The following is a 23,853-nucleotide window of genomic DNA, read 5'->3' as shown; positions in this document are numbered from 1 at the left end:
CCATTTTAACTTGTACTATCAAACTGTAAATATTAAACCAAAGAAGAGGTATCACTTCCGTGCAAAAGTCTTAATTGTTTATCACTTCCGTGATTAATTGTCACGAAGCAATGAAAACACATGCATAAATGACAAAATAGCATCGACAATTATATTTTTAAATACTTTAAATAAAAAAATCAAAATCAAACAATAACCTAAATAAACAACGGGGGGAAAACGACGGACATCTAATTCACATTATCCTTACCAACCCGTTACGACTCGTTACGTAGCCGTCGGCATCAGTAAAATATTGTTTTCAAAAAATATACTGAACGGAAACGATAAGTGTCTGAAACGTCATGCGTCATGTCATGCCACGACCTTTATAGTAAACATTGTACACGTGTGTTGTTTTTTTTTATTAAAATCTATAAAAATGCCGTCTTGAGGCGAGAAAAAGGTTAAATTGCTGCTGAACAAGCACCAAAGTGCTTGGATACAAACTGAAAGTGATTCTGATAGTGATCTATTTGAAAACTTATCTGATGGAGATCCTGAATACGCTTCTAGTGAAGATAGCAACAATTCTGATGGGGACGAATCCATAAATTTCCATTAAAGAAGTATCCAGTGATATAGAAACTGATAATTATGAATCGAAAAAAAGAAATTGATAAGAATAAAAGTGAATCTTATAATTTGATTCTCATTATCTTTATTTTTAGGTGATGCTGACGAAGATGTATGGAATGACATTCAGGAAACTGATAAATTAGATTTTGATGAATATCCTACAGATTCTAAAATAAATATTCAATGTGAAAATAATGAGTTGGATATTTTTTGTCTATTTGTCATAAATGAAATTTTGGAATTAATTGTTCAAGAAACCAATAGATATGCTGAACAAGAAATTGGTGTACACAGTATCAACAACAATCTAACAGTAAATGGGTTACGACTAATAAAGAAGAAATTAAAAAATTCTTTAGTATCGTGATCCACATGGGATTCGTGAAGGTCCCTAATATTCGATTATATTGGTCCAAAAATGACCTTTATAATAATAAGTTTATCTCCTCAGTTATGACTAGGGATAGATTGTTATTAGTTCTATGGTATCTACATTTTTAAAATAACGACGGTATACTAGAAAGCAACGATAAATTATACATCAGACATGTTTTAGACTTACTTAATGACAGATTCATGAAAATCATGACTCCAGGAGGGAATGTAGTCGTAGATGAAAGTATGGTACCATGGCGTGGTCGTTTGAGTTACGGCAATATATAAAAAACAAACGCCATAAATATGGCGTTAAATTATATAAAGTATGTACCGTCAGCGGATATACCTATCAAGTAATAGTTTACTGTGGAAAAGAAAACAATATGATAAACAAAAGCCATTCTCAGAAAGTTGTGCTGACCTTAATGAATAGCTTGTTAGATGCCCGGCGGACTTTATATGCTGATAACTTTTATTCGGGCATTCCTCTTGCAAAAGATCTATTAGATCGCCAAACTTTTTATTGTAGGACTCTTAGAAGCAATCGAAAAGGTATTCTAAAGGGAATAGTTCTAAAGAAAAATGAAATAATTGGCATCAAAAATAAGGGCAATATAAAGGTAATCCGTTGGTAAGACAAGAGACTGGTATTAATGTTATCCAGTAAACCTGAGTATACCCTAAACTTCTGCAATACGGACAAGAAAAAGAGCTTTGACTACAACAAAGCTAAAAAAGGTGTAGATTACAGTGAACAAATGGCAGCTTATTATTCTTCCTTACGAAAGGGTTTTAAGTGGTATCGTAAGGTAGTCTTCGAACAAATTTGAACAAACATCGAAAAAAAGATATCAATGCCAACGTTTCGTGAACAGTTAGCATTACAACTTTCAAATCAAAATGAGTGTATTTCTGAAACCAATTTATCAAAACTAAAAACTTGTCTGCAACGAGAAGAAGGTCCTGGTAGAAAACGTAGACGAAATTGTGTTGATTGTTACAAGAAGTTGAGACAGACTATGAAAAGAACGGAAGCTGACAAGAAGGTGACCAAAGTAAACACTTTTTGTGAACATTGTGAAAATAAACCTTGTTTAAACTTAACTTGTTTTAATGATAGACATATTTCAAACTGCCACATCAGTATCAGTATTATTTTTATATATCGTAAATACTTTTCGGAATTTGGTGCTATGGCTGTCAGAAATGGATTAAAATTTTTATTATGAAATGGCAGTGTTAGATTCAAGGTAATTTCAAATACAAAGTCACAGAAACCGTTTATTTATAGTTATGTTTACCAGACCCATAGGTCTGGTATCGCCCGAACAGTAGACAGTGTTGCCAGATACGGGGATTTGGTAACGTCAGTAAATGTTACTGACAAATTTAATGCAGTAGTGAACGTGTTAAAAAATTGTATGTTTGCTTTACCACGTAGTTAATAATCACCCTGTAGAATTCGACATATTATCCAAGCCTAAAGCATTGCCTACATTTTTACTAAATAATTTTTTTGGTTATTCGCACAGACTTATCGACCCATGTCTCAACAAAAACCCTGTATATAAATACTTAATCACTTACCTAACTTGACTCCTCCAGCCATGGTGAGTAAAACATTTCCAGCCTTTAAATCTCTGTGGATAACATGCGACTTATGTAAAAATTGCAGTCCCTTACACATATTTTGGCACACGTACGCAATCTGCAGTTCATTTAGGGGCTTCTCTAATTCAGTCATAATACTGTCCAACGCGCCTCCATCACAGTACTCGATGAGCAACCACAACTGCTGCTCCTTTTGAAATGCTTCATGCAATTCTACTATATTTATATGTTTAATTTCGGACAAAATGTCGATTTCGATCATGAAATCCGACAAGTCGTCTTCGCCGTCTAACCGACACATCTTAGCAGCTGCCAACTGCCCAGTGTGTTTGTGTTGAGCCTTGTACACTTTTCCATACGCTCCGTCGCCCAATTCCCCTATCATGTCCCAAAACTCCTCCGGATCGCACTCCATGCGCACATTGTTATACACTTTTTTCTTCTTCGCATCGTTGCCACCAAAGTGGAGTACCTTTTTAATATTATTAAAGAAGGACATTGTAATCGTTCACTGAACACAAATATGAAAAGTAGATTAGAAGTTCTCACTACATTATCACATTACAACTTGATCAAATAAGTAGTTTCCTAGAATGATGATTTTCTTTCTTACATTATCTGAAAAAAAGAAAAACCTAATTAATTTTCGAATACATTGATACTCATCGAAGATTAATATAAAGATTTGTTGTGGCTTCTTGCCATTTCTTGCAATTTAATATATAAAGTATATTTCATGAATTTCCGACCGTTTTGGATTCTAAACACTCGACAGCCAATGGTCCACTCTACTGTACAGCATAAAAAGTACGAAAATAATTTCTAAATTGAATTAAAAAACTTTGATAATCTTTTTTTGCAGTATTAATAAGTTATTTACAGTAAATCCTTTTGATATAATTTATGTACACTGCAATTTTACGCAGAAATGCTTGTTTGCCTAGCAGTTTTACCTTTTTTGCTCAACTTTAAAGACAGTTCCATTTTTTTATTTTATATTTACCTGCAAAATATTTGTTGCAGTCAGATTAGTTATTATCTGGAATTTAATGTGGTTCTAATCAATGAGCTCTGAGAGATTAACATAAGCATAGATATTTATTGAATACTTAGCGATACTCCCAAATCGGTTGCAAATTAATGGTACCCCAATACAGTACATTCAACCAACTTACACCGCTAAACGATTAACGGAATTCGCAGAAAACCTTTCATTGTAGTAAAAGGCACGGTAAACTGCACTGGTGTTCTCCATAATGTTTAACACTTTGGCTAAATTTTAGGTATAAAATAAATACATGTGTCATTAACCCGTTGTTCATAGTTTTTCATACTTATGTTACATTTTTTTTTAATAAATAGTATTCTTGCATAATGTTTAACTTAAATTTCTTTCACCTACTTGTTTAATAATTTTTTTCTGAAACAAATACTACCGTGCTAAAGATAATTTATATTCAAACTAGATATACAAAGTACTAAAATATTACTTTAAATTTTTGTAAAAAAATACTTCGGAGTAAACTAGAACATTTTGTCAATTTAAATAGTGGTGTTTAGATTGACCATATGTCTGTTAGACATGCCTAGACGTAAGTTTGATATTGATGAATTAATTGCAAATATGCATAAATACTTTACCATGGAAAGAGACAATGGTGGACCTTTAAAGTCATTATTATGTATAAATCAACGCGTTTGTGACGCACTCAGGATAAGTGAAAGTAAGCTAAAAACTGTAATGAAGACTGTCAGAGATTCTCAAGAAGATCTTACTGTGACTGGGTATCACGAAGACAAGAAAACAAAAGGAGCATTGATTTACCTGATGGAGAAAAATTTGAAATTCGCAATATTTTGTATCGAATGCGTGAAAACAATCATCATGTCAGTTTAGATACTTTACTGGTCAAAATAAGAGAAAGTCAAGTTTCTGAAATTAAGAGGACTAGCCTTTGGAAAGCGTTGAGAGATTTAGAATTTAAATTCAAAAAAGAAAATAATAGGTTACTTTTATGCGAAAAGAGTAGTGTGGTTCACAAAAGAATTAAATTTTTTAGAGAATATACTAGACTTAAATCTGAAAATGCAACATTCGTATACTTAGATGAGACATGGATATTTGCAAAGGGTGGAATTAAAAGAATTTGGCAAGACGACAGCATAAAATCAATAAAATACACAAATAGCGAAGGCAAAAGACACATCATTCTTCATGCAGGAGGGAAAGAAGGCTTTATAGAAAACGCAGATGTGATTTGTTCTTCGATATCAAAATCTGCTGATTACCAGTGAAATTATAATAAGAAACCAAATAGATTATATAATAATAAATCAAAGATTCCGAAATGCCATAATATCGGCTAAAGCGTACCCAGGAGCAGATATAAGTGACCACAATCTAGTTCTAGCAAACATGAAACTCAAGTTAAAAACAACTGCCAAAACACCGAGAATCAATCTGAGAAAACTAAAAGAAACTGATATATACCAACAAATCAAAGAACAAGTGCACAAAGAAGTTCTTTCTTTCTTTCTTTCTCCCCTTCCTTTTACCCTATCAGGGTGTCGGATTTGGGCTAGCTATTTTAATTTCCATTTACCCACCTCTTCCATTCTTTTCTGTTTCCTGCCATTATTTTCAATTCCTCGAGTGATTTTGTTTAAGTTTTCCCGCCTCTACTACTTGCTGTATCCATTCTTTTCTTGGTCTGTCGCTTTTTCTTTTTCTGGTGTTTTTTGCTTTATAAAATTTTCTTGTTATTCTATTGGATTGCATCCTCATCAGATGCCCATACCAGTTCATTTGTCTTTTTGCTATTTTGTTCATTATCGGTTCCCGGTTGGCCATTCTCCTAATAGTCTCGTTGCTTAATCTATCCCATTTTTTCTTTCCAACTAGCCTTCTTAGATGTTTCATCTCCATTGCGTTTATCCTGCTCTTATGTTTTTCCAGAATTGTCCAGTTTTCACTTGCATAGAGCACAGTCGGTATCACTATTGTGTTATATATTTTATTCTTGTTTCTCGTGCAAGTTCTCTTTTTCCCATTATTGGGGCTAACGCATAATATAACTTGTTTGATTTCTTTGCTCTATTTGTTATTTCCCAGACTATTTTTCCATCATTAGTTATTATACTTCCCAGGTATTCGTAAGTTGTTACTATTTCCAATTCTGAGTTTTTACATTTTATCTTTATTTGATTATCTTCCTTACCTTCCACAAAGAAGTTCAGGAAGTAAAAAGGCAAAAGCAATTGACAGCAACAGATAAATGGAGGAAAGTAGAGGAGATCTTGAGAAATGTCACAAAACAAAAACTTCAAGAAGACACATCATCTAAAAATAAACAATGGATTACACAAGAGATAAAAGAACTGATGACGGAAAGAAGGGCACACAAGAATAAAAACGAACAACAGTCCAAAAAAATTAATAAAATAATCAGACAGAAAATCAAAGAAGCTAAGGAACTGTGGCTATCAGAAAAGTGTGAAGAAATAGAAAGGTTAGATAAACAACATGACAGTTTTAACATACACCGGAAAATCAAAGAGACAGCTGGCATATACAAGAAGAAGGGTATAGGAAATATCATGGATAAAAATAACAAGATAGTAACAGATTGTACAGATAAAATAAACAGATGGGAAGAATACATAAAAGAGCTATTCGAAGACGACGAGAAAATTGAGGTAATTGAGCCAAGAGGAAGAAATGAGCCACCAATCACCAAAGACGAAATTGAGAAAGCGCTAAAACATATAAAAAATGAGAAGGCCATGGGAGCAGATGAAATACCTACAGAAATCTTAAGAATAGTAACAAAAAATCATATGGGCACACTAATAGAATTATTTAATGACATTTATTATACGGGAGAGATTCCGAAAGAATGGTTAATATCAATATTTATTCCAATACCCAAAAAATCAAACGCACTGAAATGTGAAGAGCACAGGACAATTAGCTTGATCAACCATATTCTAAAAGTGTTCTTAGTGTTCTGATACACGAACGTATCTATAAAAAGCTAGATGATAGAATAGCTGAAAACCAATTGGGATTCAGAAAAGGCTTTGGCACCAGAGAAGCATTATTTACTGTACAAACACTGATCGAACGATGTCGAGATGTCAAGTGTGACGTATTCATACGTCTAGTCGACTTCGAAAAAGCTTTCGACAAAGTACAACATCGAATAATGGCAAAAATAATGCAGAATACAGAATTAGATGACGAAGACGTCAATCTATATCGATATCAGAAAGTCATAATACGAATAGACCAACAAAAATCGAAAGAAATACCTATAAATCGCGGAGTAAGACAAGCATGTGTGCTTTCCCCTTTACTTTTTAATATGTATTCAGAAGAATGGTTTAAAGAGGCATTAGAAGACGTAAATGAAGGCATATTTATTAACGGAGTACTTCTGAATTATCTTAGATACGCAGATGACACAATACTCCTTGCGGACAGCAGAGAAGGACTACAGATCTTGGTTGATCGCATTACCCAATACTGCGAAAGGTATGGAATGGCATTGAATGCAAATAAAACAAAAATCATGGTGGTAAACAAGAACAAGATTGAGGAAGACAGTGTTTATGCTAAAGGAAAACTTTTAGGCAGGGTGCACAGATATCAGTACTTAGGTTGCGAACTAAATGAAGAATGGAATAGAAGTACGGAAATAAAACGGCGGATTGAGATAGCTAGAAGTGCTTTTAATACGATGAAGCAATATTATGCAATTGAAAACTCAACATCGAAATTAGAACTAGAGTATTGAGATGCTACGTGTTCTCTGTCCTGTTATATGGAGTTGAGGCCTGGACAATTACAAAGGCGTGAAATGTGGTGTTATCGAAGAATGCGGAAAATATCTTGGGCACGACACATAACAAATGCGGAAACGCTACGAAGAATGAAAAAAAATAAAGAAATACTCAACACTACAAAGAAAAGAAAAATGAGCTACTTTGGTCACATACTAAGAAACGAGAAATACGAATTGATGCGGCTGGTCATACAAGGGAAGGTGGAAGGCAAAAGAGGACCGGGGAGAAGAGGCAGGTTCTGGCTGAAGAGTCTGAGATAATGGAGTGGGAAAACGTCAATAGAACTTTTCAAAACGGCTGCAGATAGAGTCAAATGGGCCATGATGATCGCCAATGTCCTTAGGGATGGGACACGTTATGAAGAAGATTAATATTTGCTATTTTTCGCTACTTTTATTTACAGTCAAAATATTGCATTTTTTCTCCATTACTATTCTAATATCATTTAACCAGCGACTTTTAAGTTTTATACAAAACATGTTTATCGTACCTTCTATCAGAGTATCTACAAGAGACGTGAGAGAGGTGTTTCCACAACTCAAGGAGGAAACAGGTAGTCTGGGTCTTCGAATAAATGAAGAGAAGACGAAATACATTCTAGTAACCAACAATCCAAGACCAAGAGTTATTATTAATGACCACAACTTCGAAGTAGTAAAAGAGTTTAAATATCTGGAGACGGTAATCACAGATGACAACCACATAGAAAAAGAGGTCTCAGCAAGGATAGCTGAGGGGAATCGAGCGTTATACTCCCTATCATCATTGCTAAGATCTAAGCTACTAAAAGGGCATTCTAAATTAAGACTGTACATGTCAATTATTCGCACAGTTGTTACATACAGTGTGTAAAAGCCAAATGGAATAAATTCATTATTTAGGTTACTGTACATATTTATAAAAAATCCCGAAACACGTCAAATTTAAATTATAACTTGACATTCTTTAACGTGAAAATGTAACCCCTACCTTCAACCCCCTTAGAATGACAGGTACAACCCCCAATTTTTAAAATAGGAAGTATAAGCTTGTGATATATCGTTTGAAAGGTCTTTTCATTCTCCATTCAAAAATGTTGTCCTTTTCAAGTTTATTAAGATTAATTAAGATAAAATAAATTAAAATCATGTGGTTACCGAAATTCGCTAAAATATACTCAAAACTTATTTCCCGTTTAGGTCTTGATAATGAGAAAGTGAACAAAAACCATAGCAATGTGGTTTTTAGATGGTAACCATTAAAAAACTTTAAAGAATTTCCGTGGCAACGTTATTTTAACACGCATTAGTAAATTGTTTTATTTAAGTTGTCAGTATTTTAATTTAAGTAAAAAGTTCGTTCAATTCAATTCTGAAAAATGGTTAGATTAACGGAAATGCATAAAATAACAGTTTTACAAATGATTGGTTACGGAGATAACACCCGAACACAACAGGAAGTAACTCGCCTATTTCATGAGAAATTTCCTAATTCACCGCCTATATCCCAAGGAACACTAAGTAAATAGAGAAGCAGTTTTCGCGTTTGGTCATGTAAGGCAGATAAAAAAAGCAGCTGCCAATACACTGAGTGATGAACTCAAATTAGATGTGTTGCTTGAGTTTCAGGAAAATCCACATACATCGAGTAGACAGGCATCCACTACATTCAATGCTAGCCATACATCGATAGTAAACATATTAAAAGAAAATAAATTGCATCCCTATAAGATGATACCTACTCAGGAGCTCATGGAAGACGATTTTAATAGAACTTTTTTTTGTGAGCAAATGATGGACATGTTGGATAACAACATTATCCAATTAGAAGACGTTATGTTTTCTGATGAGTGTACTTTTTCACTTAACGGTCATGCTAATCGGCAAAATTGCCGTTACTGGGCCACGGAAAATCCTCACTGGATGAGAGAAGAACACACTCAATACCCTCAAAAGGTTAATGTTTGGGTAGGGATTGTAGGAAACAATATCATTGGTCCCTTTTTCATTGAGGGCAACTTGAATGGCAACAATTATTTGTCACTACTTCAAAATGATGTCATTCCAACGTTGGCAAATTTATATCCTGATCCAGGAAACCCTCAAGTTCCAGCGAATACGATATGGTTTCAGCAGGATGGAGCACCACCACATTACCAACTTAATGTCCGGCAGTACCTCGATACAATATTTCCCGATCGGTGGATAGGGAGGCGAGGATCCATGCCATGTGTACAAAACTAAACCTTCTGATTTAAATGACTTAAAAGAACAAATAACGCTTGCGATTAGGTCGATCACGCCTGTTATGTTAAATAATGTTAGAAGACAGTTTTATTTGAGATTAGGATGTTGCCAAGACGACGCGGTGTACAGTAACCTAAATAATGAATTTATTCCATTTGACTTTTACACACTGTATGAAAGTGAAACATGGATTCTACATCAGCGAGAAATAAATAAAATGATGGTATTTGAAAGGAAGGTTCTTAGAATGATATTTGAACCCCAAAGAGATGAATTGACAGTAGAATAGAGAAGGCGTCGCAATGCTGAATTGGTGATTCTCTATGGTACTGAAAACATCGCCATACACATAAAAGCTAACCGGATAAGATGGGCAGGTCATGTAGTAAGATCAGAGGAAGACAGAGTGCTCAGTGTTTTTGGAGAGACCAGACGGTAGAAAATCAGTAGGCCGTCCCAGAAAAAAGATGGAAGGGTGATGTTGAAGCTGATTTATCTAGGATTGGGATACAACAATGGAAAATGAAAGCGCAATATCGTAGAATTTTGATGGCTATAGTGGATACGGCGAAGACTCACCCCGAATTGTAAAGCCAGTCCAGAAGAAAAAACCAGTCTAAGATAAAAAAAAAGTGCTCAAAGAACCGAAAACAGCACCGGTTAATTATATGATAAATAAAATAATTCTTATCTTCCATTCATTCATTTTGAAAGTACATAATCCTAACAAATTAAAAAAAACTTGTGAATAATTAGTTGCGTAACAAGTTACAAGGAAGATTATATTTACGGAACCATAAAATGTGTTCACATGAATCATTTATGATAATTTATAGTGACTGTCGTCGCTGATAACTTATCAAATGGTTTAAAACGGTAAAAGAGTAATAATTTAAATATTATGTTCGTAAATATATGGTTTGACAAACAATTAAAAATGTTTTATTAATTACATTACTTTTAATTCAATATTTGACCATGGTATCCCGCAAATTAGCGATAAAAGTGGTAAGATTAGTTTATATTGGATTATAGATCATGAGAAAGACTATTCCACAACATAATAGAAGCGTTTAAGTTCTATTTGTAATAGACTCTCGGAAATATCCAAAATCAAACAGAAAATGAATTTGACATAAAAACGACTAATAGGCTATTAATTATGTTCTAAGAAATAGGGCTAAAAAACTACACCGTTAAAGGAGATTTATGTCCGATTAGAAACAATCGCGTTTCCCAACTAAATGAACTGCTTACCTATGAAATGCTTTCTTAGGTATAAGCTATGGTACGCTAGCAGAAACCAGAAAACTGGAATACCTAGGCCACGTTATGAGAGGACCAAAATATGAAATTTTGAGACTCATAATACAGGGAAATATTCAAGGAAGATCTGTTGGCCGAAGGCAGAACGCATGGTTGAAGAATCTACGTGATTGGTATCAATGCAGATCGATTGATTTCTTTAGAGCAGCAAGTTCCAAAATAAAAATAGCCATTATGATTGCCAACCTCCGTAGAGAAACGGCACTCTAAGAAGATGGTACGTTAGAACTAATATTGATAAATAAAAAGAAGAATTAGATGTCATAACCTCACTGTTTTTTTATTAATAATTTTTAATATTGTCAATGATTCCCCAAATATGAAAAAACTGCGGAATTTAAAGGGGTGCGTTTTTTAATAAGGGCTTAGTCCATAATCACTATGTTGATCACTTCATTTGCTATGTCACATGTTAGGATTCGTTCAGTTGTTTATTTTGTACTCAGACAGAGGCCTTCTTCAAGTCAATAAATCAAAATTTGTCTTTTAGTTAAATTATTGTTATCCATAGTGCCCTATGAGATCTCATATGTAACTATATGTTCATTAATAATGAAGACACTGTGTAGTGCTCTTTTGTTAGTCGCCTTGTTTGTTTTTTCTATCTGAATACATCGTTATATCCTCTCCTTTCATTTGCTATGTCGCATGTTAGGATTCGTTCAATTGTTTAGTTTGTACTCAGCCAGAGGCCTTCTTTAAGTCAGTAAATCAAAATTTGTCTTTTAGTTAAACTGTTTTTTTAATAAGGGCTTAGTCCATAATCACTATGTTGATCACTCCATTTGCTATGTCACATGTTAGGATTCATTCAGTTGTTTATTTTGTACTCAGACAGAGGCCTTCTTCAAGTCAATAAATCAAAATTTGTCTTTTAGTTAAATTATTGTTATCCATAGTGCCCTATGAGATCTCATATGTAACTATATGTTCATTAATAATGAAGACACTGTGTAGTGCTCTTTTGTTAGTCGCCTTGTTTGTTTTTTCTATCTGAATATATTCGTTATATCCTCTCCTTTCATTTGCTATGTCGCATGTTAGGCTTCGTTCAGTTGTTTATTTTGTACTCAGACAGAGGCCTTCTTCAAGTCAATAAATCAAAATTTGCCTTTTAGTTAAATTATTGTTATCCATAGTGCCCTATGACTACTCGTATGTAACTATATATTCATTAATAATGATGACACTGTGTAGTTCTCTTTTGTTAGTCGCCTTGTTTGTCTTTTATCCTATCTTATATTCGTGATATCCTTCCCTTTCATTTAACGTATCACACGCTCCAATCGGACCAATAACAAAGGAGATATGATGTAATGCCCTCTTAGCAATGCCGCAATGTGTTTTTTCTTTCTCAACATATTCACTACCTCCTCTCCTTTCCGTCACGATCCGACGAACTATTCTACACCCACCATAAAAGGCTCAAAAAATGAACAGTTGACCTAGACATTATAGGGAGAAGTAAATCTTTAAGAGGGATTCCCACAGCTACAGGAAGCTTCAAAAACTATCGGAATTGTAATAAACATCCAGAAAACAAAAAGATACAGCAGTACCAGCAACTCCTCAAATGCAGATGTAGAACTTAATTATAAATGGACAAACAATTGAAGCTGTTCAAAGAATTTGTATATCTTGGATATTTTGTCCATAAAAAAATGATATGAACATCTAAGTCAAGAGAAGAATCCCCTTTTCAAACAGATTTTACTTTGATATATCAAAATAAGTAAAATCAAAGAATGTCTTGTAAAGTAAAAAATCAAATATGTATATTTTTTTTTCTTTCCTTTTTATGATGGCCTTGGTTTAGCCAAATGACCAAACTAAAACCATAACATACTCTAATATGACCCGTTTTAATATATGACTCAGAAACTTAGACACTTACTTAAAAAGATAAAAATCTACTACACCTGGAAACTATTTTTTGAAAGAAAAGTCATAAGGACAATAGATGTGCCAATAAATGACAATGAATTATGCTAGTACCTTTTTAATTTTTGAGCTACTTATACGCATTTTCTTATGGGATTTTACATGGAAAATGAAGCAGAAACAGTATTCTACATCTTATTTAATTCTATTTACCTTCATTTAATTTTATTTAATCTTATTTAGTTTTAAATTTATTTTATTTTGGTAAAGTGTTGGCGTTTGTTTAATGTCATTTTATTTTTATAGTAAGTGTATGTTTATCTTAGATCTGTACATGAGGATGATAGAAAAATAGGCGCAGCACACTGGCAACAGTTGGCAATGGATAGAACTGACTGGCGTAATAGACTTAAGAAGGTTGAGGCTCTTTTATAGAGCTATAGCAAAAATGATGATGATGATGATGATGTTTATCTTACCCAATGGCATATAATAAATATATATTATATGTCACTGATCTTATCTTACAATTACAGTAACCTATATTTTTAGCAATTTTGCGAAAAAATTAATTACTGTAAAGTAGAATGAATTAGCAATAAATCAACCATATTGTTTCAAGAACAAAATATGATTAAAATGTCAATTTTTTGATGTTGGTAGTTCAGATTTCTTTCCTAGATCAGGTCGTTAGTTTACTTGACAAACGGTGTGACTTGTCATCATAGTCTTTTATATAGATAAATAACTAGTACACAAGTACAGTGATTTATTCACTTTTACATGCTGAGAAGACCAATTCGTATGGCACAATAAAGAAGACCATGAAAAACATGCCAAAACTCACAGAAAAGCTGGAAAGAGGTGAAATGACTTGTTTCAAAAATGATTTCAGTATGCAGAGTACTGGAAAAAAAAAGATAGGAAGACCTGAAATAGCATAATAAAATCTAGTTGCATTATTGATTATAATCAAAATATGGTGACCATTGGCCGCTCTTACATGTTACTGAGCAGTATCGAATTGGTCCAAAAATCAAACAAATGGTACCAGAAAGTAATTTTTCCTTTGCTTGACATGTATGTGCGTACTGAATACACATGCCATGTACAAATTGGAAACTGATAAGAAAATATCCCTGGACGATTTTCAACTGGAGCTTTCTTAAAGTATTTTAAAGAAGTACAACGATGATTTTCCTATTTTTAATTTTAGGTAAACAAAGCACTTTAAGTAGTCCTATGAGAGTTACTGCAACGCATTTTCCAAATACTATACCTAACATGAAATACACTGAGCGACCAACAAAAACTGCTAAAAAAAACTGTATGTTCTGCTTTATGTTGTACCATGTTTTGGTATTTACCACACCAAGAAAAATCTAAATATTTAATTATTATTGCTTTTTGTAAATAAAAAACGCCTTTGGCTGCCCCATCTAGTTTTTTTTATTTTTCATCAGCTACATCACTCAGCAAGAGCATTATGAACAAAATATTCTTTAAACTGAGTTAACATTAGAGTATGCTGCACATGAGTTATCTCTTTGGCGACATTAACATTCTTTTCAACCTGCAACCTTTTTTCTTATAGTATTTCTTTCAGTATTTTCTACTAATATCATATGATGAACAAAGATTGAACATCAGGTGATTTTACCTTGGTTTTTCCTTATTATTTGAGGCAGCATTAAGGAAAACAAATAATAACTTAGTACTGAGTTCTGTTTAATCTTACTTGCACACAAATGTGTGAATCTTCAACATATGTCCTAACGCTGGTAGTTACTCCATCATATACATCTGTGACAATTTCAAGTGGACAGAGTATCATTGTGATTTCCACCACTTTATTATTATAAAGTTAATAAGCATGTAATTAACTATGATCAACCTTATCAAATGCTTTTGCACAGTCCATGAAAATTAAATTCATTTGCCTCATTGTATTTACATCTTCTGCAGCAGATTGTATAAAAACCACATCAATTTGTAAGTGTTGACCTATCAGTTACATAACCCTATTGATATTGGGTGAAAGAACCATAAGAAGGTTAAAATAAATTGCTATACAAAAAATACTGAAATATTTTGACAAAGAATTTAAGATACTAATTGGTCTGTAATTACATTCATCATTATTGATAACTGACTTAAAAATATGAACAATGATAGTATACTTCAACATTGTAGAAAATTTATTAGTCTTTAAAAGTAAGTAAAAGATGATTTTCAAAGGTGCTACAAGATGATCAACATGGCCCTTACAGATACATACAGGTAGATTACTTTACCAATATACCTACTTCTTGAGTTTTAATCTCTTTACATCAGCTCTTAATAATTTCTTCTGTTTTCTCATCATAATGCCAGTTTTCTTTTGATTAAGTAAAATATAAAAATGTTAATCAAACTATATTATTAGATGTAATAATACTGATTATACATTTCTCTAGTATTGTGAGTAAAGATGGCCATATAATAGGAAACAAGTATCATTAGCAAATACAGAGAAAAATGCATCCAGGGACAATAGTATAAATGTCATTATTATGAGGGAAAAATAATATCTTTCGAAATGAAAGACAAAAAAAATTTAATTTATCTGAACTTTATTTAAAAGGATATAATAGAGCTTAAGTAATATTTGTTTTTTCTTTAGTCTTTGAGTATTTCTACCATATTTTCTTGTTTCATTCTGCTTTTTTTTCAGTTTTTATTAGTAAACTAGCAATTCAAACATCGCTTCTACAAAATATCAGTTATATTGTATATACACATCATATCACTAACTCTCCTTTGCTTATCTTATTTTCTCTAGTGTGATATTTATTTTGTTGTATTTTGTAGATAACTCTGACTGTTTTATCAATTACCTTTTTTTTTCATATTTACCTTATGTTCTTGGTAGAAATAGTGTCATCTTGTATTTTATTAAATATATATTTTAACAATATCATTAGTATTACTCCTGATTATATTGTCAAGTGATCATAATATTGGAATTTTGCTAATTAGTGCTCAGCACAATTAGAGAACTGCACATTTAAAATCAAATGTATGGAAAAATTTAAAAAAACACAATTTTGACAGTTATAGGCAATTATACTATAATTAAAGTTAACTGGACATTAATACCTACAATATTTATGTAAATCAATGAAAGGTTTTGATTATTTGTTTCAATAATTTTAAAATTCTTAGATCTGTAAAATAAGAATAAAAACAGAAAAGATGGTCCCATCTAAAATTTAAGTTTAGTTAAAATTCAGCACTTATTGGCACATTCCTAAAAATATCTACAAACACTATAATTATCTAAATATTAACATATGCTATAAAATATTAATCATTTATAGTATTCAGGTAGGAGTGTCAATTGTAGACACTTGCTCTGAAGAATTTCAATAAAATTAACCTAACAACTTTCTCTAATGGTCATGTAAACATAATAAATAATAAATACAAGAATCCTCCTAGGTCCTTTTTTTAAAAAATCATAAATTACTTGTAACTGTTTTGATTCCAGAGTGGGGAAATCAAATACTACAGAATTGTCTTAAGTTTAAAGTCACTAACAAAAAATTAATTTCCAAATTATTTAAACACCGTTTATGCCATTTAATAGTGTTAAAAGTATCGTCAAATAAATAGAGTTAAAAACATATAGACCATATTTAAAGTGAACCTCTCATGACTGCAGTGAAAGGAAATGTCAGAGCCACAAGTTTAGAACCAACTACCTGTCTCGTTCAGTAAAAGGAAACATTAATTTATATGTACTTACGCCACTATAAATGCCATCACTGTTTTAACTACAAAATAGGGTTGTTTATTTACTACCACTCAATAAACTATTAATATTTTTATTCTATTTGTATATTTTCTTCTAGCTATGGTCGGCCATGCCAATTTTTACCTAGTTCCTAACCCCGCTCCCCGTAAACCGAACAGCGCCATAGATGACATCACTTCACTGCTAATATGATCTTCACGTTCCAGGACGTAACACAATACTAATTTGAAAAACTGCAATTATGAAAAAATAAATATGTAAAAAATATTTTCATGATCATCTTTTAATATTTTTGAAACTGTAATTATCTAGAGAATGTACACTCGTTAATTACTTCGAAATGTCAACACCTATTCGTAAATTGATTTTAAATGGATATATTGTTATATTCAATTATGTTGTGTATAGGAAAGTTATTTCTCTTTAGCATCTTAGTGTTGGGAATCCCACTACGTAAACAATGAGACTGTTTATTATTAATTTACCGTTCAATTGCAAATAGAAAGTAGATCAAATGAAATCGAAAATGTATATTTAAAATTATAAAATTCAATATTTTCATCTACATAAATACAGGTATATTATATCTAAACACTAGAAATATACAACACAGATTGGTTTGATGTCATTCTACGAATTTTATGTTGTCTATAATTTCACTTTTTCTTCTTCTTTTAGTACCCTGTCCCATTATCGAAAGTTGGCAGTCATATTGGCAATAATATCTTTGTTTACGACAACTCGACAGATTAGCGGATGGCTCTTAATACTACTCTCAGAGATTTCGGAGCCAGAATGTTCTTATTCAGCCTGTGTCTCTTCTTCCGGCGATCTTGCCCTGTATTCAAAAGGTTTAGAAATTCTATCACCTCAACAAAAACATATCCAGGCGCAGATGTTTTTTCAGATCATAGTCTATTGGTTGCAAATATCAACATACGACTAGAAGATAGGCACATTTAGAAGAAGAAGAAGGTTATACCTTCCTGGATGTCTCATTACATGGCAGAAATATATTGTAATTTTCGAATTTTTATTATTTTTGTCATTTCTGTGCTCTTTTTCTTGCGGTGTAAAAATCCACATCTTCTTCGTCGGTAAATCCATATCTCAAAGGCCTTAAGTTGTTTCATTAGTGTTGCTGTAAGAGTCCAACTCTCCATGCTATACAGCAATGTGGAGAATATGTTGATATATGATAAATAATTAAAATAGAAGGGATAAATGTAAATAAGAGAAAATATCTGGCGTAACTTAATAAACGTTTATCTGTACAGAGAAATCACTTACCGTCTGTTAAAATGTGCTAATTGACAGGATAGAAAATGGCATCTAAGCCCCTTGGTGGGTCCGGTGCATCCGAAGGACGGATGCGTCCACGTTAAACCAGAGAGAGATATGCACACCCCGATATCACGATTCGATCTCTTCGTTCCCTCGAAACGGGCAAAACTCTCTGACAAGTGACAATTGTTCTTAGGTGACCCGGAGATTAGTGGGACAAATGTACCATCATAAATCAAAGCTATTGTATTGCGTGTACCTCGACCTTTTGAAATGCAATCATTTGAATAAATGGTTAAAGAAACTTAATATTTTAAAGCGTTTGCTGAGCTTTCGAGGCAATTAACAACAAGTATATTTCTTTGAACTTAAAAACAGATGCCCATATGTGTTAGCTAGTGAAAAAAATAAGAATTTACTTTCTCAAACATAGACTTTGAAAGGTATATATCAGATTTTGGACTATTTCTTTTTGATTAAATACCATGTAATCAAATTAATTTGTAGTGAAACTCTATGGTCTTGTTCATTTCTATTTTCTACAGGTTCCTTTTGACGTGACAACGTCTTAAATTAGGTTGTGGTTCGGAGTCACTCATGAAAAAGTGTAACGCCCGCTCACGTCTGTTACGATGAGTAACCGAACGAGAGAGAGGCCCGCCGGACCGGCGAATGCCTTGCGTCTCTCTCCCACTCAAACATGATCGGTCCGCTGCGCGCGCAGCACTAGAGAATTAGGCGCGTTGAATCGGTGCGTGCTTGTGTCTCTGTCTTTCTCGAGCGTTCTTGGCGTTGGAAAACGGAGAAAGCGTCATAATACACTTATTTTCATTCAATTCCTTGTTCCTATTGTGCAATTTAATAATATTCATATCAATAAATATTCTACCGAGAAAAAGACGTTGTCACGTAAAATCTTCGCCCGTAAAACCGACTTTACAGGCAACCGATTTTTTTAAAGAAACTGCTCATTATTACGTTAAAATGATTATTATGTTAAAGTTATATTTCATCGCGAACTTCAGCAGTCATATGCTTCTTTCGTTCCTTGTTTCTATTCCTTGGCAACCAGTTGGTAATTCTACTTGGTCTTTTATAACTTTTATTTTGCATTGAAATCACCTACAGTTACTGTATAGTGAGCTTTTAAATTATTCATTTTACTTGCAATATTCGTATTATATACTAATTCTTCATGGTTATGTGAACTTGTTACAGCATACCTACGTTTGAATTATTTGGAGTTTATATCTCTTTTTCAGTTTTATAATAGTTTTCGTAAATTTTCTATGTACAAAAAAGTTGATTACGAATACTATCTTCAGCTTTTAAATAGTAAAACAAATGGCCTAATCTTAATACTAGCGTTTCTCCGCATTTTCTCTTTACTTTGTTAATACCAATGGCATCCTATGCTGAAGTATGCTGTTCTGTGGTTGACGGTTAGGATATAAGAAAGGAATTTGAATAGGACAACACTGGAATTTAGACCTGGTTTCTTCAGATTAAGGATAGGTGGAAAAAATCCAGGAGCTCACGTGGGCAGGAGTACTAGTCCCTGAAATATTACTTTTAGTTAATAGTGTTACTATCTTTTTTATGATTATAACATTTCCGTTCTCATATTTATTTGACCGAGTTAGATATTTCTTAAATTATTTCATACAATAAAAAATGATCATAAATTGAGTTGAATTTATATTCGGACCTGTATTCTAGACTCCCAAAAATGTATTGTTGTTGACATGCGTGAGAAAGCAGGTAGGTTTGTTTTGTTTTGACAAAATGAAATGTAACTAAAACTTGACATTGGCAGATTTGACTTGACATAAAAATGATAAAATAACAAAAATACAGAAGTTTTAAATATTATTTTAGGTTAATTATTGAAACAAATTGTTTTAAAATTATAGGCCATGTCGCAACCGCCAAGCCGCAGTATCTTAGCAATGATACTTAGAAATTTTTTAAATTCCCTAAAACCCAGACAATTTAGTGGAACTTTGATAGGAAAAGACTATTTTGGAAATAAATACTATGAAATCCCAGCTAATCCATCTGTTGGAAAAAGACGAGCTAGTCGTTGGTTTGATCCGCCGAAAAAGGAAGATTTTATGCAAGAAATGCCAGCGGAATGGGAAGCCTGGCTAAGAGGGAGAAGAAAGGACCCCCCCACAGACGAAGAGGTTATGAAAAATCTAGCTATAATGCAAATGAAAAAGAAAAATGCCATAGAAGTCGATGCGAAAGGAGGAAAAATGACACCGATGACTAAGGGCGTTGAAACTTTTCCAAAAAGATCAGAATATGAGACGATACCTGGGAGGGGAAATGATAAAATCTAGTCCAAATTTGTAGTTAGATTGTACATATATTTGTTTGTTAGTTATTTTAATTATATTTATTTAATTTACCCCTGACTTATAATTTTCTCCTATAAAGTGTCACTGACTATGTTTATTGTTATAAAAAATGCATTATTCCAAATTTAAGTTAAGAATAAAACCTTGTAATTTTTAGTTAATTTGTAGGTCCATTGTTTAAACTAGACCAATTCTTGGCTAACATATAAAATATATCATTTTCGTAAAAGTGCTCATTTTCATTAATTTTTGGGAGTATTTACATCTGATGACACAAGACATTTAATTGATTTACTTGATATCTAGGTTTATTTAAAACAAAACATTAATTTTTAAGATCAACTGGGTCTATGGCGAAATAAAATTTTTCATAATCCTTTCATAGACAATATTTATAATATCATGGATCAGAATTCTTATCTACAGCATGGTTAGACTATTTAGCTGCTCATCTTGCATACTCTATACATCCACATTGTCACCCTCACAGAACTGAGTGGGGTTTATTTACCTGTAAATATATCACAGAATTGGATGTTGTAAATAGTATTAAAAAACTTAACATAAAAAATCTACAGGTCCTGATGAAATACCATCCTATTTTTATAAGGTATTGGCAGAACCCTTAGCTAAACCTGTGGCATTTTTGTTTAATATGTCAATTGAACAGGAATATTTTCCAGATATCTTTAAAGTGGCAACAATTTCTCAAATATTCAATAGTTAGTATCATGTTAAGAGTTAGCAAATTCCAGCATGGTTTTGTGACAAATTAACGGTAACAAATATGTGTTTTCTCTGAACATATTACTAAGGCTGTTGAGGCAAGGGAGCAGTTGGATATTTAATAGACTGCCTCATATAGATATCTTAAATGTAAAAATCAGTGAACATTAGACATTACTTTCTCATCAGCACTAGGTTTAATAAAATACATGCACTCTTTTCTTCTCTTATTTATTTTATTAGTTGTAAATTTATAGTTTTAATTAGCACGTTACATGTAATTACTATTAGTTTATAGTGTTTGTAAAGTTTCAAAATAAATAAATCCTGTGGATCTACAGCTCAATTCGAGCACTGGCCTCTCTCATCAAACTTCTCCATCCATTATGGTCTGTAGCCATTCTCCTCCACAATCGACTGCTAAGAAGATTTTTAACGTCCTCATCAACATCATCTTCCCCTGTCTATCAATAGTTTTCTTCCCCTGAATTCAACAGTTTTTTTGGTAGTCTGTTTTCTTACATCCTAAATACATGGCCTGCCCATTGGAGACGCTGTAGCCACACATACTCAGATAAAGGTGGTTCTTTATATATATTTCATAATTTTATCTAATTCTCCAGCTCTTGTTCTCATTTATAGGGCCTAGTATTAGCCTCAGTACCTTTTTTTCAAACATCTTGCATAGTATTTCGTGATAAAATAAACTAAGCCCTTTAACATTTCATTTTAAAGACTCTTAATCTTATTGTAAACTTCAAGTGCCATAAAAAAGCACTGTGTTATATGTGCTTTATATAAAGAACTGCATTCAAGAGTTTATTTGAAGATATGCAGATATTTTATTGCATTGACAGCTTTACTACAGGCAAATCCTGTTAACAATTATATAAATACTGACCTTTTTGAGTAATTTTGCAAGACATGCTAGGTATGACTTTATTGTTTACCCAAGTCAATACTTCCTCCTGTTTCCATTCCATCTGTTAACACAATTTGAAATTTTTACACTTTCCACAGTTCTTGTTTGTGCGAGTCTAGTTTTTAGATATAATCTTCCCAAGTCTGGTTTTGCTGTTCTGGTAGTTTTTGTTTAACTTGATTCCCTTATAGTTATGTGTTTAGATTTATATGACTTTGGACATTAAATTCATTCGCGAAGCAGGAAAAATAACACTAATGACTGGCATTGAAAATTCTCCAAAAAGATCAGAATATGAGACGATATTTGGGAGGAAAAATGATAAAATCTATTTCAAATTTGTAGATAGATTGTACATAATATATTTGTTTGTTAGTTATTTTAATTATATTTAATTTACCGCTTTACTTATAACTTTATATCTACATTTGTTTTCTCCGTTAGGAGCTGCTTTAATTCTTTACTAATGTCGTTAAATCTTGGGCGTGGATCCTCTGGTAGTTGGTATCTCTTCAGTTGTAGTATTACTTTGAAAAGCATTAGTTATTGCATGCTCAAATTCCCGAATTCTTTAGTGGAATTTGTTTTCAGTGTTTATTTCTGCAATACTTTTTATGATTTTCCCCCAATTCTTTCTAAAAGTGCTCCATTTTGCCATCTTTTTGTCTTTTCTTGATTTAATATTGTTTCCATTGTGCTCTTTTTCTTTATTTTTTTTACTAGCATATTTTTCATTATATTTTTGTTCTTTTCAATAATAACATTATTGTCGCTTAGGCGATAATTTGTCTACCTTTTATTCTTAGTTTCCCTTTGTCTATATTTCGTGGTACTTATTCTAAAACTAGATTAAACAATGTTGTGGATAAAGCATATTCTTGTTTCACCCTTTTATTTATAAAGAGCTCATCTGCCTCTCCTCGTTGAGTCTCTATATTAATTTTGGTAGTTTTCATTGTCATATTTACTAATTTTTTATTTAAAGTTTATGTGGGATGTTTAATTTTTCCAGTAGTATCATTAGTTTTTTTCCTTTTAATCAAATCAAATAACTGTTTGATAAAGTCGATAAATATCATTCTCAATTCTAATTTGTATTCATTTGCTTTTTCCATTATTTTTGTGTTATTGTGCGCATATTTGCTCTTCCACATTTTCACAAATGTGTTGGTCTACCTTTTTATGTATTTTTATCCATTTATTTTTCAGTGGTGTTGGTATTTTTTCCATCAGCTCCCTTTCTCCATACCTTCCCATCAGTATTTTATAAGTTCCATGCTATTTTCGTCTTTACAAGGTGCTTTTCCATTTTTGATCCTCTGTATTATTTCCTCCAATTCCTCTATTGTTGGATCCTTTGAGATTTCTGTGTCTACTTGTTCGCCCGCTGTTTCCTCTTCCTCGTTTATTTCTTCTCCAATATATTCCTCTCTCAGAGTTCTCTGTAGTGATCTGCCCATATTATATATAATACCTGCTTATATTCATTGTCCTCTATTACAACTATTCCGTCTTATTTTTTTTTCGTATTTTATTATTATTTCTTCCTTTGTATTTTTTGGTTTGTTCTTTAATATTTTTATAGAAATTTTTCGTGTTTATATTTTTGTACTTTCCTGTTATATTTTTTGAATTTTTTCGTCTACATAACTTCTTTTATTCGTCCTATAATTTTCTCAACCTTCTTTTTTAATTGTTCATACTTCTGTCTTCCTCTTTATCCGTTCTCAGCTATTTAATGCTTGCTTGCACCTTTTTTACTGATATTTCTTTACATTCCTAGTTATACCATTCGTTTTTTTGTTTTCTCCTGCTTTATATTTCTCTCTTATTTGCGTTGTTACTTCCACTATTGTGGGATTTATTGACATTCTAGTT

At 32.4% G+C, this 23,853-nt stretch overlaps 2 protein-coding genes across 4 annotated transcripts in view; one reads left to right on the top strand and one right to left on the bottom strand.

Moving 5' to 3' along the window:
* Positions 1–16,827, bottom strand: part of Slik (Sterile20-like kinase) — a 73,113-nt gene extending 56,286 nt beyond the window's left edge. For 2 of the 3 annotated variants that reach the window (XM_072534146.1, XM_072534144.1), the window contains exons 1-2: positions 16,672–16,826; positions 2,584–3,225 (exon numbers count right to left, since the gene is read on the bottom strand). In XM_072534146.1, coding sequence (XP_072390247.1) covers positions 2,584–3,106 — 523 coding nt within the window. In that variant the 5' untranslated portion in view covers positions 3,107–3,225; positions 16,672–16,826. Of the gene's footprint in view, positions 1–2,583; positions 3,226–16,671 lie in introns of all 3 variants that reach the window. The other variant, XM_072534145.1, reaches the window with a different exon arrangement.
* Positions 16,828–19,767: 2,940 nt separating this feature from the next.
* On the top strand, positions 19,768–20,377 carry LOC140444729 (uncharacterized). The gene has a single exon (XM_072536493.1). The coding sequence runs from the start codon at positions 19,881–19,883 to the stop codon at positions 20,307–20,309; it is 429 nt and encodes a 142-aa protein (XP_072392594.1). The 5' UTR covers positions 19,768–19,880; the 3' UTR covers positions 20,310–20,377.
* Positions 20,378–23,853: the final 3,476 nt, after the last annotated feature.

This window comes from Diabrotica undecimpunctata, chromosome 6 (genome assembly GCF_040954645.1).
Source record: "Diabrotica undecimpunctata isolate CICGRU chromosome 6, icDiaUnde3, whole genome shotgun sequence".
Taxonomy (NCBI): Eukaryota; Metazoa; Arthropoda; class Insecta; order Coleoptera; family Chrysomelidae; genus Diabrotica; species Diabrotica undecimpunctata.
The sequence above is the reverse complement of the archived record's forward strand: the minus strand, read 5'-3'. Positions and strand labels throughout refer to the sequence as shown.

Excerpts from the sequence above, each read along its gene's own strand:
- LOC140444729 (XM_072536493.1), top strand. The coding sequence starts at position 19,881 with ATGTCGCAACCGCCAAGCCGCAGTATCTTAGCAATGATACTTAGAAAT.